The sequence below is a fragment of the Symsagittifera roscoffensis genome, chromosome 7 (genome assembly GCF_963678635.1).
Source record: "Symsagittifera roscoffensis chromosome 7, txSymRosc1.1, whole genome shotgun sequence".
Classification (NCBI taxonomy): Eukaryota; Metazoa; Xenacoelomorpha; order Acoela; family Convolutidae; genus Symsagittifera; species Symsagittifera roscoffensis.
The window spans coordinates 27,537,162-27,549,279 of NC_087068.1; the positions used below are offsets into that span (position 1 = coordinate 27,537,162).

At 34.3% G+C, this 12,118-nt stretch overlaps 1 protein-coding gene across 2 annotated transcripts in view; it reads left to right on the top strand.

Moving 5' to 3' along the window:
- Positions 1–9,037, top strand: part of LOC134851719 (uncharacterized) — a 133,102-nt gene extending 124,065 nt beyond the window's left edge. For both annotated transcript variants that reach the window (XM_063867935.1, XM_063867936.1), the window contains exons 3-7: positions 228–458; positions 742–891; positions 5,386–5,555; positions 6,126–6,398; positions 8,343–9,037. In XM_063867935.1, the coding sequence (XP_063724005.1) occupies positions 228–458; positions 742–891; positions 5,386–5,555; positions 6,126–6,398; positions 8,343–8,941 (1,423 nt within the window). In that variant the 3' untranslated portion in view covers positions 8,942–9,037. The remainder of the gene's footprint in view (positions 1–227; positions 459–741; positions 892–5,385; positions 5,556–6,125; positions 6,399–8,342) is intronic.
- Positions 9,038–12,118: the final 3,081 nt, after the last annotated feature.

The following is a 12,118-nucleotide window of genomic DNA, read 5'->3' on the forward strand; positions in this document are numbered from 1 at the left end:
ATTAAAAAATGCGCCTCGAGTTCCTTGGTGTAAATTATCGTTTGAAGATTACCACCTTAAGTTTTTGAACGAAGCCAGGGTTTTCATTTGATGCGATCCTTTTTGCATCAAATTGCAATGCAGTAAATGGATAATGGCTTTAATCGCAGACATTCACCGTTCGGGACAGAACCATACCGTCAATTGATAGCTCAAATGAAATGTTCATTTTATCCGGATGTTAACAGATACACAGGAGAAGCATTGTCTGGATCCTTGCTAGTGAACGATGTCAGGCGAGGCACAAATGGAAATCCATTCATCACTCTTATCATAACATTTCAATCCCTCTCCCGAGCAGTGACATCTGAAGAGATGCTGTCCATTTGGTCATTGATTTCCCCTTCAGAAGCAAGCGTTGCTATTGCTCCAATAGAAGTCATTGTTGTTATGGAGCTAGTGGGAGCATCGTTAGTCAAGTAAGAAGACTACTTTCTTTTTCTTCAATTTAGGGTTACTTGTTTTTATTTCGGACGTGCCCGACTCAAAATCAAGAGCAGGATAATTTTCCTACAATTTCTCCCAAACGCAAAAAAAATCAATTTAACTCAAATCAAAACTAGTCTCCAATCAATAACTGGAAGGGAAATAGCTTATCAAGAAAAAGTCTTGGCTAAAAAAGTTTCGTTCCACGTGGAACATGTAAATTAGCAGTTGAAACATTGAGGGCATTGTCCTGATTTGAGAACTCTTTTTTTGCAGGGAGCGAGATAGTTTGGACAATGATCTGTGGCTGATGATCCCGTTTATCTTGGGAACCTTCCTCATAGCATGTATTATAGCAATTATCTGCTATCTTATGCAGCCTAAGATAGACAACGCCTTCTCGAAGACCTCCAACAACATCTTCAGGTGAGATATGCCGCCAATAGTCAAGTTGTGAACCAAAAATTAGTTCACGGAAGACTGGGTGCTCAAGCTGCAATTCTGGTGAAATAAACGGGAATTTTGTTTTTGTTGTATTCCAGTGATGTCCATTTAAAAAATAGAAATTTAAATTTAAATCAAGATTGTTCAAGAAAATCATAAAAAATTTATCAAATGAAGTTTTTCCGAATCTGTTTAATATTATCTTTAGCTTTATTTATTTGCTTAGTTGTTTTTTAATCGACATCACTGTTGTATGCTCTCTGGGATTTCGTAGGATTTACAAAAGAACACTGCTTAATTGTCTTTCAATCAAATTGAAGCTAAGATTGCAGCAAAGTAACTTCTTTGCGACCGATTAGCGGGAAAGAGCTCTGTATATGGTTGTTTTTTGTTCACGAAAATTGAACTACCAACATACAGAGCGGGTGATTTATCATGCTTCGGAAAGCAATAAAAAATTTCTGAGTGGTTTTTTTTTCTTTTCAGACTTAAGAGTGGCGAGGTTTAGTGAAGAGATCAATTTGAAGAGAGTGAGCGAGGGAATGAATATAATTATTTAGCTGACAATGAAGTAGTGAAGACACAGTATACAGTGCTGATTTAAATTATCCGGACAAAACGAACAAAACTTGAATTTTCAAACGCGTTTTTCTCAAATTGGGTTAAGATTCGACAAAAAGTGAAGAGAACAAAAGTTGCTTAGAATTTCACCGGAATTAATATGGTGCCATTTTTTCTCCGAAATTCTCAACAACAATTTAACCCAAAAATGGGTCATTTTGGCTTTTTTTCAATTAATCAAGAATTACGCTGAAACTACTTTGTTAATTGATAAGAAAATTATATCACAGGAAGGCTCTTACGCAGCTCAACAAAGTTTAAGAAGGGTTAAAATTCTCACTTGATAGTCAATAAATGTGATTTTTACTATATACAACCTAGAATCTCTGTTTAAAAATATATTTTTTAACAATTTGCGCAAATTTTTGGAGGTTTAACCCTTCTTAACTTTTGTTGAGCTGCGTGAGAGCCTTCCTGTGATTTAATTTTCTTATCAATTTACAAATTAGTTTCAGCGTAATTCTTGATTGATTGAAAAAGCCAAAATGACCCACTTTTGGGGTAAAATTTTTGTTGAGAATTTCGGAGAAAAAATGGCACCATATTAATTCTGGTGAAATTCTAAGCAACTTTTGTTCACTTCACTTTTTGTCTAATCTTAATCCAATTTGAGAAAAACGCGTTTGAAATTTCAAGTTTTGTTCGTTGTGTCCGGATAATTTAAATCAGCACTACAGTGCTGATGTAAATTAACCGGACAAAACGCGTAAAACTTGAAATGCAAAACGCGTTTTTCTCAAATTGGGTTGAGTTTAGGTGAAAATTTATGAAGAAAAAACTTGCTTAAAATTTTAGCAGAATTAATATGGTGTAATTTGTGTTGCGAAGCTCGGGCCCAAAATTTTACCCCAAAAGTGGTTCATTTTGTTTTTTCTTAGTTAATCAAAAATTACGCCAAAAATACCCAGTCGATCACAGACATATTTGTATCAAAGTGAGACCCTTACGTAGCCCAACAAACTTTAAGAAGAGCATATTCTTCAAAATATTTAAAAATTGATTTATTTTTGTTTGATAGACACAAAGGTCGTTTTTACTATATGAAATACCAACTTTTTTATTTAAAATAATTTTTAAACGGTTTGCAATTTTTTTTGGAGAATATACCCTTCCTAAAGTTTGTTGGCCTACGTAAGGGGCTCGCTTTGATATAATGATGTCTGTGATCGACTGGGTATGTTTGGCGTAACTTTTGATAAACTAAGAAAAGCCAAAATGACCTGTTTTGAGGTAAAATTTTGGGCCCAAATTTCACAACACAAATTACACCATATTAATTCTGCTAAAAGCAAGTTTTGTCTTGATCAGTTTTCGCCTAAACTCAACCCAATTTGAGAAAAACGCGTTTCAAATCTCAAGTTAACCGCGTTTTGTCCGGTTAATTTAAATCAGCACTGTAGTTTCGCGTAATTTTTTTTTACATCACAGAAGTTTACGCTCACATTTAATGTTTCTTTCAGTTCAATTCAAATTCGTTCACTAAAAGGAAGACAAATGGATCTCTTCAAAAACAAAATTGCATATGGTCCGGAATACCGATGTTATTCAGTTTCAATAATGGATTTTCAAATTTAAATTTCCCGGCGGCAAAAGTTTAACTTTGATCCAGTTTTCTCAGATTAGATTTGTTTAAAAGTTCAAACATTAAAAATGTACTTCGAAGAGCTTTACGGACAGAATTTTTTCTTTTAAAAGGCTTGAACGGGTTTTATGATAATCGGTTATCGATTATCATTGACATATATATATATATTGTTTGAATAATCATTGATTTTTTCTATGCTCGACGCTAGGCACAAGGCCCTTAAAATGTTAGAGCTAGATAATAAAAAAATCAATCACTTTCAAATTAATCGTTTAACATCAAAGATGGCAAGAGTTTTAACTCTTCTCAGCTTTAATCACATACCGGTTCTTACATCAAATATAGAATCATTTATGTCATAATACACTCAAACTACCACAGGATGTTCGATTGATAGGTTAAGTTTCCACAAAAAGTAAAGATTAATATTGCGTAAATTTGAAAAAAAAATCACAACTTTTTGATGCTACCGTTAAGGCAAAATTATTCCTGGCACTTGTTGATTAGATCTTTTAGCGTGCTCATGCTTCTGCTTACTGCAGTGTGCTTCAATAAATTCCAGGGGAGCTTTTGCGTGTCAAAAATTGAGTTAACGCAGCTCTTGGTTATGTAGTGTATAATTATCGAGAACATTATGAACAATGTTGTTAAATTGGTACCTATTTCGGATTTCATCAACATTATCAAATATATGCATCTTTTTGAAAAATTTATCCATTGTTGTCAATCTGAATTGAAGCATAGAGTATATGCCTGCAACCGGAAATATTGAAGATCTGTTCGCTTTTCTACATGATGATCGAAGACTAGAAAGGAAGGACAGTAATTAAAAAGGTGTTTTCGATGGAACACTAATTGCATTCTCTCCAATGAACCACAAAATCTGGCGAGCTTTTCAAATTTTTTTTTATGATTCTCTAACGATAATCGTTTATCGACAAACAACGGAAGATAGTTTAAATCACTTAAAATTTCTAACTCTAGACTATTCAGAGAACCTTCTTGTTCATTAATGCGTGAAACTTCGGGAAAATGGAATATTTTTGTTTTTAAACTATTCAGTGTCAATTGATTGGTGGGCATCTCAATTGTTGTGGCGGATAAATTCTTATCAAGATGACCATACTTTAGTTTGCCAATAATAGCTGTATCATCACCAAAAATTAAGGTTCAATTTTCTTGCAACCCCAGGCATATCATTTTTATAGATAAGAAACAGCAATGGGCCAAGCACTAACCCTTGTGGTACGCCATGCTCAATTTTTCTGATAGTTGAGTTAAATTCTCCTAAACTAACATGTTGCGTTCGTTCAGATAAAATGTTTTAGGAGCTACTTGCAATGCTCTTATCCCGTATCACTCAAGCTTACAAAGCAAAAACTGGCCGTTAAACGCTTTTTAAGATCAATAAAGACACCGGTTAGCTTTTCTTTTTTCTAAAAACCACTTCGAATATCATTAACCATTTGAGCGATTTTATCAGTAGTTGGCATTTCATTGCGGAAACTGGATTCTTCCTTACAAAACACAGAGTTCGAATTTATAAAATGGACTAATCTGTCGTAGAGAAGCCGTTCGAAAGTTTGCCTGAAATTTTAAGGAGCGATATTGGTCTATAATTATTAATGTTATCTAGGCTGCCACCTTTATGGATTGCCACTACTTAAGCTACCTTAAAAATTTGAGCATAAATACCTTTCTGAATTAATTTGATAAAAATTTGGGCAGTGTAGGGAGATAAAATGGGTCTACTTTTTTTAACAGTAGTTTTCTCGCTTGTTGCTTCGCTGCTATGCCGTACAGTTGAATTTCTTTTAAGCAAGAACTATTCGCTTAAATAAAGAGCAATCATAGGGAAAGCGAGTATTTGTGCGCGTTGAAGATCTCAGAGCAGTCGTTCACATACATACTGTAGTGGCCGAATTTTTCATTTTCAATGCCTTTTTTGTTTATTTTGAAACTTTATTTTTTGGAGTACCTAAATGCAGATTTTTTGCATGCGAAAAACATCACTGTGTCGAACATTTAAAAGAGTTTCTTCATAAGCGGAGTTTACCCGATTAAAGAAAACAATTTTTCTTCGCATTTATTCAAGTGTATTGCTTTAGTAACTGGTTTCAGAATATAGGCTTCCTTTTGAGCAACCAGCCGCTCTGTTCAATTTTTTGTAAGCTCATTCATGAAGCGTTCCTTTTTTTACGATATGGGATCATTCCGATGTTCTCAAAAGCTAACTGGAATGAATAATTTAAAATAGCTTCTATTTGTAGACAGCAGCGCCAGCCTGCGTGGGTTCACTCTAGTTCAAAAGTTGAGAAGCTGAGAGGACAGGGGTGGATAGTACACACAGAGAAGATAGAAGTAGAAGGTCGCAATCGGAAGATCAAATTGGCAGATGCCGCAACAGAGACCAAAGTAAAAGCTACTACTGAAGAACACTGTTAGTCATTTTAACCTAGTCACTTCATGTTAATGAGAGCCTATTTTGGCCAAATAAATGCATGATAAATTACGTTGCAACTTGGCCTGAATCATGAAACAAATTGGCTTAATGTCTTTTTTGCCTGATTTTGAGTTAAATTTTAATCAGGTTTGTTGTTTACAAAAGAGGTTTTAAAAGTCAACTTCAAATTTGAATAGACCAAATGATTTTGCGATGTGTTCTAAAGCATCCAACATACTTTGTGCGCATTAGAAAGTGGCTGGAAAAAGGTTTACAATCAGTTGTGGATTTAAAGACAACACCACCCACCCCCCCCCCCCCCCCAATCCCCCACCCCCCTCAGGGATTCGACCTCATGCCGATCCCAAGGGTCCCCCTTTGTACTAATATAAGACACCCTTTTTTGGCTGACCGACCCTAAATTTTTGTCAAAATAAGGCCTTTATAGTGATTTGGGAGAGCTGAGCTAATCAATTTGGTTGTTTTTATAAAAGGTAGAAAAAAATTATTGGTAAGTAAACTCATTCTTCAAAGAACGTTTTCGCAAACCTGTTTCCTTCATTATAGCAATGGATAAAAACGCAAAAACCAAATTGGAAAACCTGGATGATATTGACGAGCCAGATACCATAAAGTCTGATAAAAATGAAGCTCTTAACGCAGTTCCCGATGAGCTAAATGATGAACATGGAACACAATTACACGACGGGGAAGAACAAGTATGGAATACGTCATCGGAATCAGGATTACACACTGTTCAGACTCAGCCGGTCAAGTCGCCTTTTCCGGATACAGATTCAGAGTTTCTGGCTGCATCGGCTCCAGCTAAAATAGGAGCCCGTTAGTATTGGCGTTAGATTTTCTATGATTTTCGATTTTGATCTTTTTTATATCTGCTTTTTCTTTGTATGTATTCTTTGTAATTTTTTTTGTAAATTGTCTGTACTCTTTCTCAAATTTGTTCAAATAAACTCCCTGAAAATTATCTGGAAATTGCGTGCATTCGGATCACATTCATTGTTCGTAAAGTAGACTAGCGTAAATTGAATGATCAAACGTACCTTTTTCAGTTTTGTATCGCAGTTTTCTTGAGAGAAGCATTTTTTGAGAGTCAATGGTTATAGTGAAGACTCATATAGAGGTCATGATGATTTTTTTTTATTTTCGCGGTTTGACTTCTGATTTCTTTTTAAGAGTCGATGAACGTAGTGCAGGCTCTTATATAGGTCGCGATTTTTTTTTCAGGAAAAGTCTGAGTTTTCTTAAGTTCAGTTCATTTCCTTGATGGAAGGAGGGCAACTTCCACTTTACTGTTTTCTCAAGTTGGGTTAATTTACTCAAAAAAGTGTCAATCAGAAATTGTTCTAGAAATAAGAAGAGCTTTAGGGGCATCATTTTTTTAAGTTCGAAAAATAAGTCATTAGTATTTTTGTGTTTAACTGTATTCTTTTAGTCTTTGCCAACTGTCTCTTGGCTATTTTTATGATTGTTATGACTTATCATGATTTTTGTTTCAATTGTTATTGTGATTTTAATCATTATTTTTAATATTGTTATTATTATCATCATCATCATTATGATTATTGTGATTATTATTTTTATTATGATTATGATTATTTTTTATTGTTATTAAAGTGGCTCTTTTCCAGTTCTCATCCTTTTTCTTCAAGTTCAATATCTGAAGGTCTATTTTTTTGCCAAATTCAATGTCTGAAGGTCTATTTTTTTGCCAAATTCAATGTCTGAAGGTCTATTTCTCAAACTCAACTGCATCGAAACATTCAAACTGCATTGAAACAAATTGCATTGAAAGCAATAAACGCTTTTTGTAAAAAAAAAAATGCTAGTTGCGCTAAAATCGTGAATGGCTTCTAGTTTAAGGTAGATTTATTATTTTATTAAGAGTCAATGAACGTAGCTTAGACTTATATGGGTCGTCGTGATGATTTTCGTTTTTTTTAGAAGTCTTTAAATTTAGGAGAACTGTCTGCTGGCTATGATGTTTTATTTTTCATAGTAATGAACATAGTAAATATCTCATATGTAGGTCTGGTGATTTTTTTTTGTTTTTTTTTTCAAGATAGTGTCTAAAATTTGTTCATGCTCAATTTTGATTTTTCGTGGTTGAACAGCAAAAAAGTAAAGGTCTCGAAAAACGTGATCGACTTCTAATTTCGAAATGGAAATTAATTATCAGATTTCCCAGCGCAATAAAAATTTTACCTATTGATGCAGTTTTCTCAAATTCATAGAGCTTTAAGGCCATCTATTTTTTTCTTCGAATTTCATAATTTGAAGGTTTTTCAAAAAACAAGTCTGTTCTTAAGAGTCTTGGTGATTTTTTTTGTTTTTTTTTTAAAGAAAAGTCTTAAAATGCTCTAATATAGCTACAGATGTTCATTCATGCATACTAAGGCGTTTATGAATGTACTTAGGTTTATATGCACTTTTTGAGTTCATTTGAAATTCATCTGCTGAAAGTGACATAAATAGCACTCTCCAAATACGAACATGGAAATGGCGTGAAAAAAATGTGAACAGTTTCGAAAGTGGAATTTAATTTTAGATTTCCAGCTGAATAAAAACATTACGCATTGATCCAGTTTTCTCATATTGGGTTAATGTTATCAAAAAAGCGCCAATCATAAATTGTTTAGTAATTCAAAGAGAGTAAAGGGCATTTATTTTATTTTCAACAAAATCAGTGTTTTTTCTCTGTTTACTTGTGTTGATTACTCTTTTCCAAATGTCATTTGGCTATGTTCGAATTTAATTAATTTTTAGGAGAAAAGATGTCCCTGTTTGATCTGTGGTACTACTATAGAGCCTTCGACAAAACAAAAAACTTCAACCCAGAAACTCTACAAGAAACCTCGAAACTTTCAAAACGACCATCACAGTTTTCTGAAACACTAGAATACAAACGGCCTAACCTTCTAGAAGATCCATCACGAGCTATAGTCGAACAAACAGGGAAAATTCCGCCGCCTCAAAAAATAAAGCCGAGATGTGATTCGGACGAAGCTTCAGAAAGTGAATCGGAATCGCTAAACGGAGAAACTCTGGTTGGTATGGGGACTTCGCTATATCCTAAAGATGATAATCAATACGGTGCAACCTTGAAAACTGCAAATATTGCTCAGCAATGTCAAAAAGAGTCTGTCGTTCATGATGAAATAGACATAGCGGCTAGTGTTCGATTCTCACCCGAAGCTGTTAATTCGATTACCTTTAAACACTTGCAGGCAGAGCTGAGAAGGATTTACGACGAAACGCCGGTACAAATTCTAGTTGAACATGACAGGATAGGGAAGATTCCCGATAAGGAGCTAAAAGATAAAGATGCAGATGAAATGAGCAGTTTAGATTCTGATTCTTTTTAAACTTTAATCTGTAAATTTTGATTGTAAATAATGTAAAATGTATGAAATATACGATAATAGTCTTGACGGAAATTGTGAAATGGTATGAAGCTTGAAGTTTTTTCGCGTAAAATGCATTGGTGTTAGGGAAGGTTATAGGCAAAGAACATGACTACTTTTTCCGAACCAAAGTCGCAAATAGAAATGCTCAATTGGTGGCAATTTTGCTATAATCACAACCTGTACTATTGAACGTTTCATATCATCTATTCTCTGCATTGTTGGTGGCTAGTGTTTGCCGACGCAGCAGGAAGGACATGAGACTCTAAATCTACTGGTCGAAGGTTCAATCCCGCACTTAGCACTAATTTTATGTGTTAAGAGAATTGAACGCAGTGAAGGCTCTCATATAGGTCTTGGTGATTTGTTGTTTATTTTTTTTTTCAGGAAAGTTTTAAAATGCTCTAAAAATTAAAGATGTGATTTCATATATATTAATGACTTTATAAATGCACTTAGGTATTTATGAACTTTTTGAGTTCAATTGAAACTCATCTGCTGAAAGTTACGTAAATAGCCCTCTCCAAACACGACCGTTGAAATGGCGCGAAAAAACGTGAATGACTTCTGGATTCGAAAGTGGAATTTGATTTATAGATTTCCGAACGCAACAAAAACTCAACCTAGTGGTCCAGTTTTCTTAAATTGGGTATTGGGTTAATTTTATCAAAATAGCATCAATTTTTTTCATGAAGTCTTGAAATACGTTCAGGCTCAAATTACTGTTTTAGTGGTTTAAGTTTGATTTCTTGTTAATTTCATTTCTTATCCTTTTTTAAAAGGAGGAAAACTCAACTTTCGAACATCGAAAAGGTAGAGGTCACTAAAAACTTGATCGACTTCTAGTTTCGAAAGTGGAAATTAGTTTTCAGAATTCCCAGCGAAATTAAAATTTTACTTATGGATCCAGTTTTATTTTGTTTTCGTCTTAATGGGCGTCTACCCATTTATTGTATTCTTAGATACATTTTGCCATACAACGCTAAATTAATGCTGGAAGTTGTGTTATTATTATGCAGAGATTTGTCCTTTTTCCAGTCCCTGGTGGTTTTTTCCAGTACCTGTTGTTTTTCTGTTACCTCGAAGTATAAAATTTGAAACTTCTTTGGTTTCTGCAGATAAAGAATTACTTCCGATTAATCACTTTTTCAATGATTTTTAGAGCAGAAAATTTTTGACTTGCCTGCACTACTTTGATTTTGGACTTTTGATATTATAAAAATGAATTATCGAGAGTGCAGGTGCTTAATAGCTCAGGCTGTATCGCCATCGCGTCGAAAACAATAAGGCAATTGGTAGGTTTTACGCAGCTTTACTTGTTTGGACTCGTGCTTTTTTTGACGTTCAAATGAATTTGTTGAGGGAAGAGCGGCTTATAAAACAAAGCTCAATTATTTTTTTTTAAATTTAAGTATTTCTATGTGTCTTCGTTTTTGGGTCGTGATTTAGTTAGAATGAAATAGTCCATAATTTCATTCCAGCTCAATTTTCTAATTGGTAGATTATTTCTCATTCCGTCTAAGTTTAATTTCTAAAACTTCTAACTTACTTTTTAAGTGTAGGGCAATTTAAGTCTTACTCCGAAACAAATCAAGGTAGACGGTTGCTGGCAAGTTGCACAGAAGGTTCCGAACAATCTGATTTAAATAGATTGTCCATGGTTCTTTGAGTTGAAAAAACGGACTCTACACCATAGCTTCTTCCATTCTTTTTGAGTGAAGTGATCGGAACAACAAGGCGTGAAAGCGATCTTGGCTTCTATCTTCAAGTCGATTTAATTTTTTATATAGTGTAGTGAAATAAAAAACATTACATATTGATGCAGTTTTTTTCAAAATGGTCAGTTGTTTTATTAAAATGCTAATCACAAAATAATCTTGAAGAGATAATTTGTCACCAAAACTCAGAACTGAAAATTTTTCGAACATTAGGTAGAAGTTTTTTCCGTTCATTTTGCTGACGAGTTGCAAGTGTCATCAAATCGGATGTCAACTTACTTCCTGGTAAAGAACAATCAGCGTATCATCATCATCAACATCATCACCATATTCAATTCATGATTATTGTGCTGTCCCTGTCCCATCAGATGGGGTTAACAGCACTAGGTTTTGTCGAACTGCAGCTCTCGATGAAATACGGTCTTGCGGATAAGTGTTTCTTGGTCTCCCGCGTCTTTTGATCGATGAGATCTTCATCTCACTGGCCATTTTGATGCATGAAGCAGAGGGAGTGCGCTCAACATATCCAAACCAACTGAGGCATCTGCTCCGAAGGGCGTTGAAAATCTCAAATCTTTATCTTTTTCTCAAATCTGCACTTTCGTCAACAAGACATTTTGAGCGTGACAAATTATAAATACCCATTTCTTTGGAAATTGTTTTTTATTTTGATTTGACATTTACGATTTGATATCATTTCATTTTTCTTTTTTTGTCATTATTCGGCTTAAAATGTTTCAACTTTGATTATATCGGTTTAGTGTGCTCAAGTTGCGCCAATTACTGATCAAAAAAACTTTCTACGCGTGTGTTTGGAAGGGTTCTTATTTTTTTTTGATTTTGTCTCAACGGTTGTCTGCCGGAGTGTTGTTGGCTTTGTTACCGCTTTGTAAGTTTGGTTATGATGCTTATCGAACCGTCCGTTTTCTTAAGTGGAATGTGTTCCTCACAAAAAAACGTTATCCTACACAAATTGAAATATACACACAAAATATTTGATAGATCTAGGTTATTTTCGACATTTACAAGAAATTCGGCTTCCGTCTGTCGGTTAGTTTGCCATGCTATGTTTATGTTGTATCGCAAGTGGTTTGAAGCTGTGCTTTGCTTCTTTGTTTATACTTTTATACGTTTTTTTGGCTATTTACAAGTTCCGAGGATTGAAATTAAGCTTTTAGAAGTTGGAATCGAATAGCATGAAAAGTAATTGAAAATTGTATCATTAAGTTCTTTAAGCGGAAAGTTTAGTTGTATTAAAATGAGATAAATCTCGACTCGATCACCATCCTGCTAGCTCTAAATTCAATGTAAATCGCATAAAAAATAACCTCAGTCATAGATCCTTCTCATTCTGCGAAATACATCGAAGCAATTGAAAGTCTTTGGTTCTCAAGGGTGGAAACGGAGATCAGAGTAATTT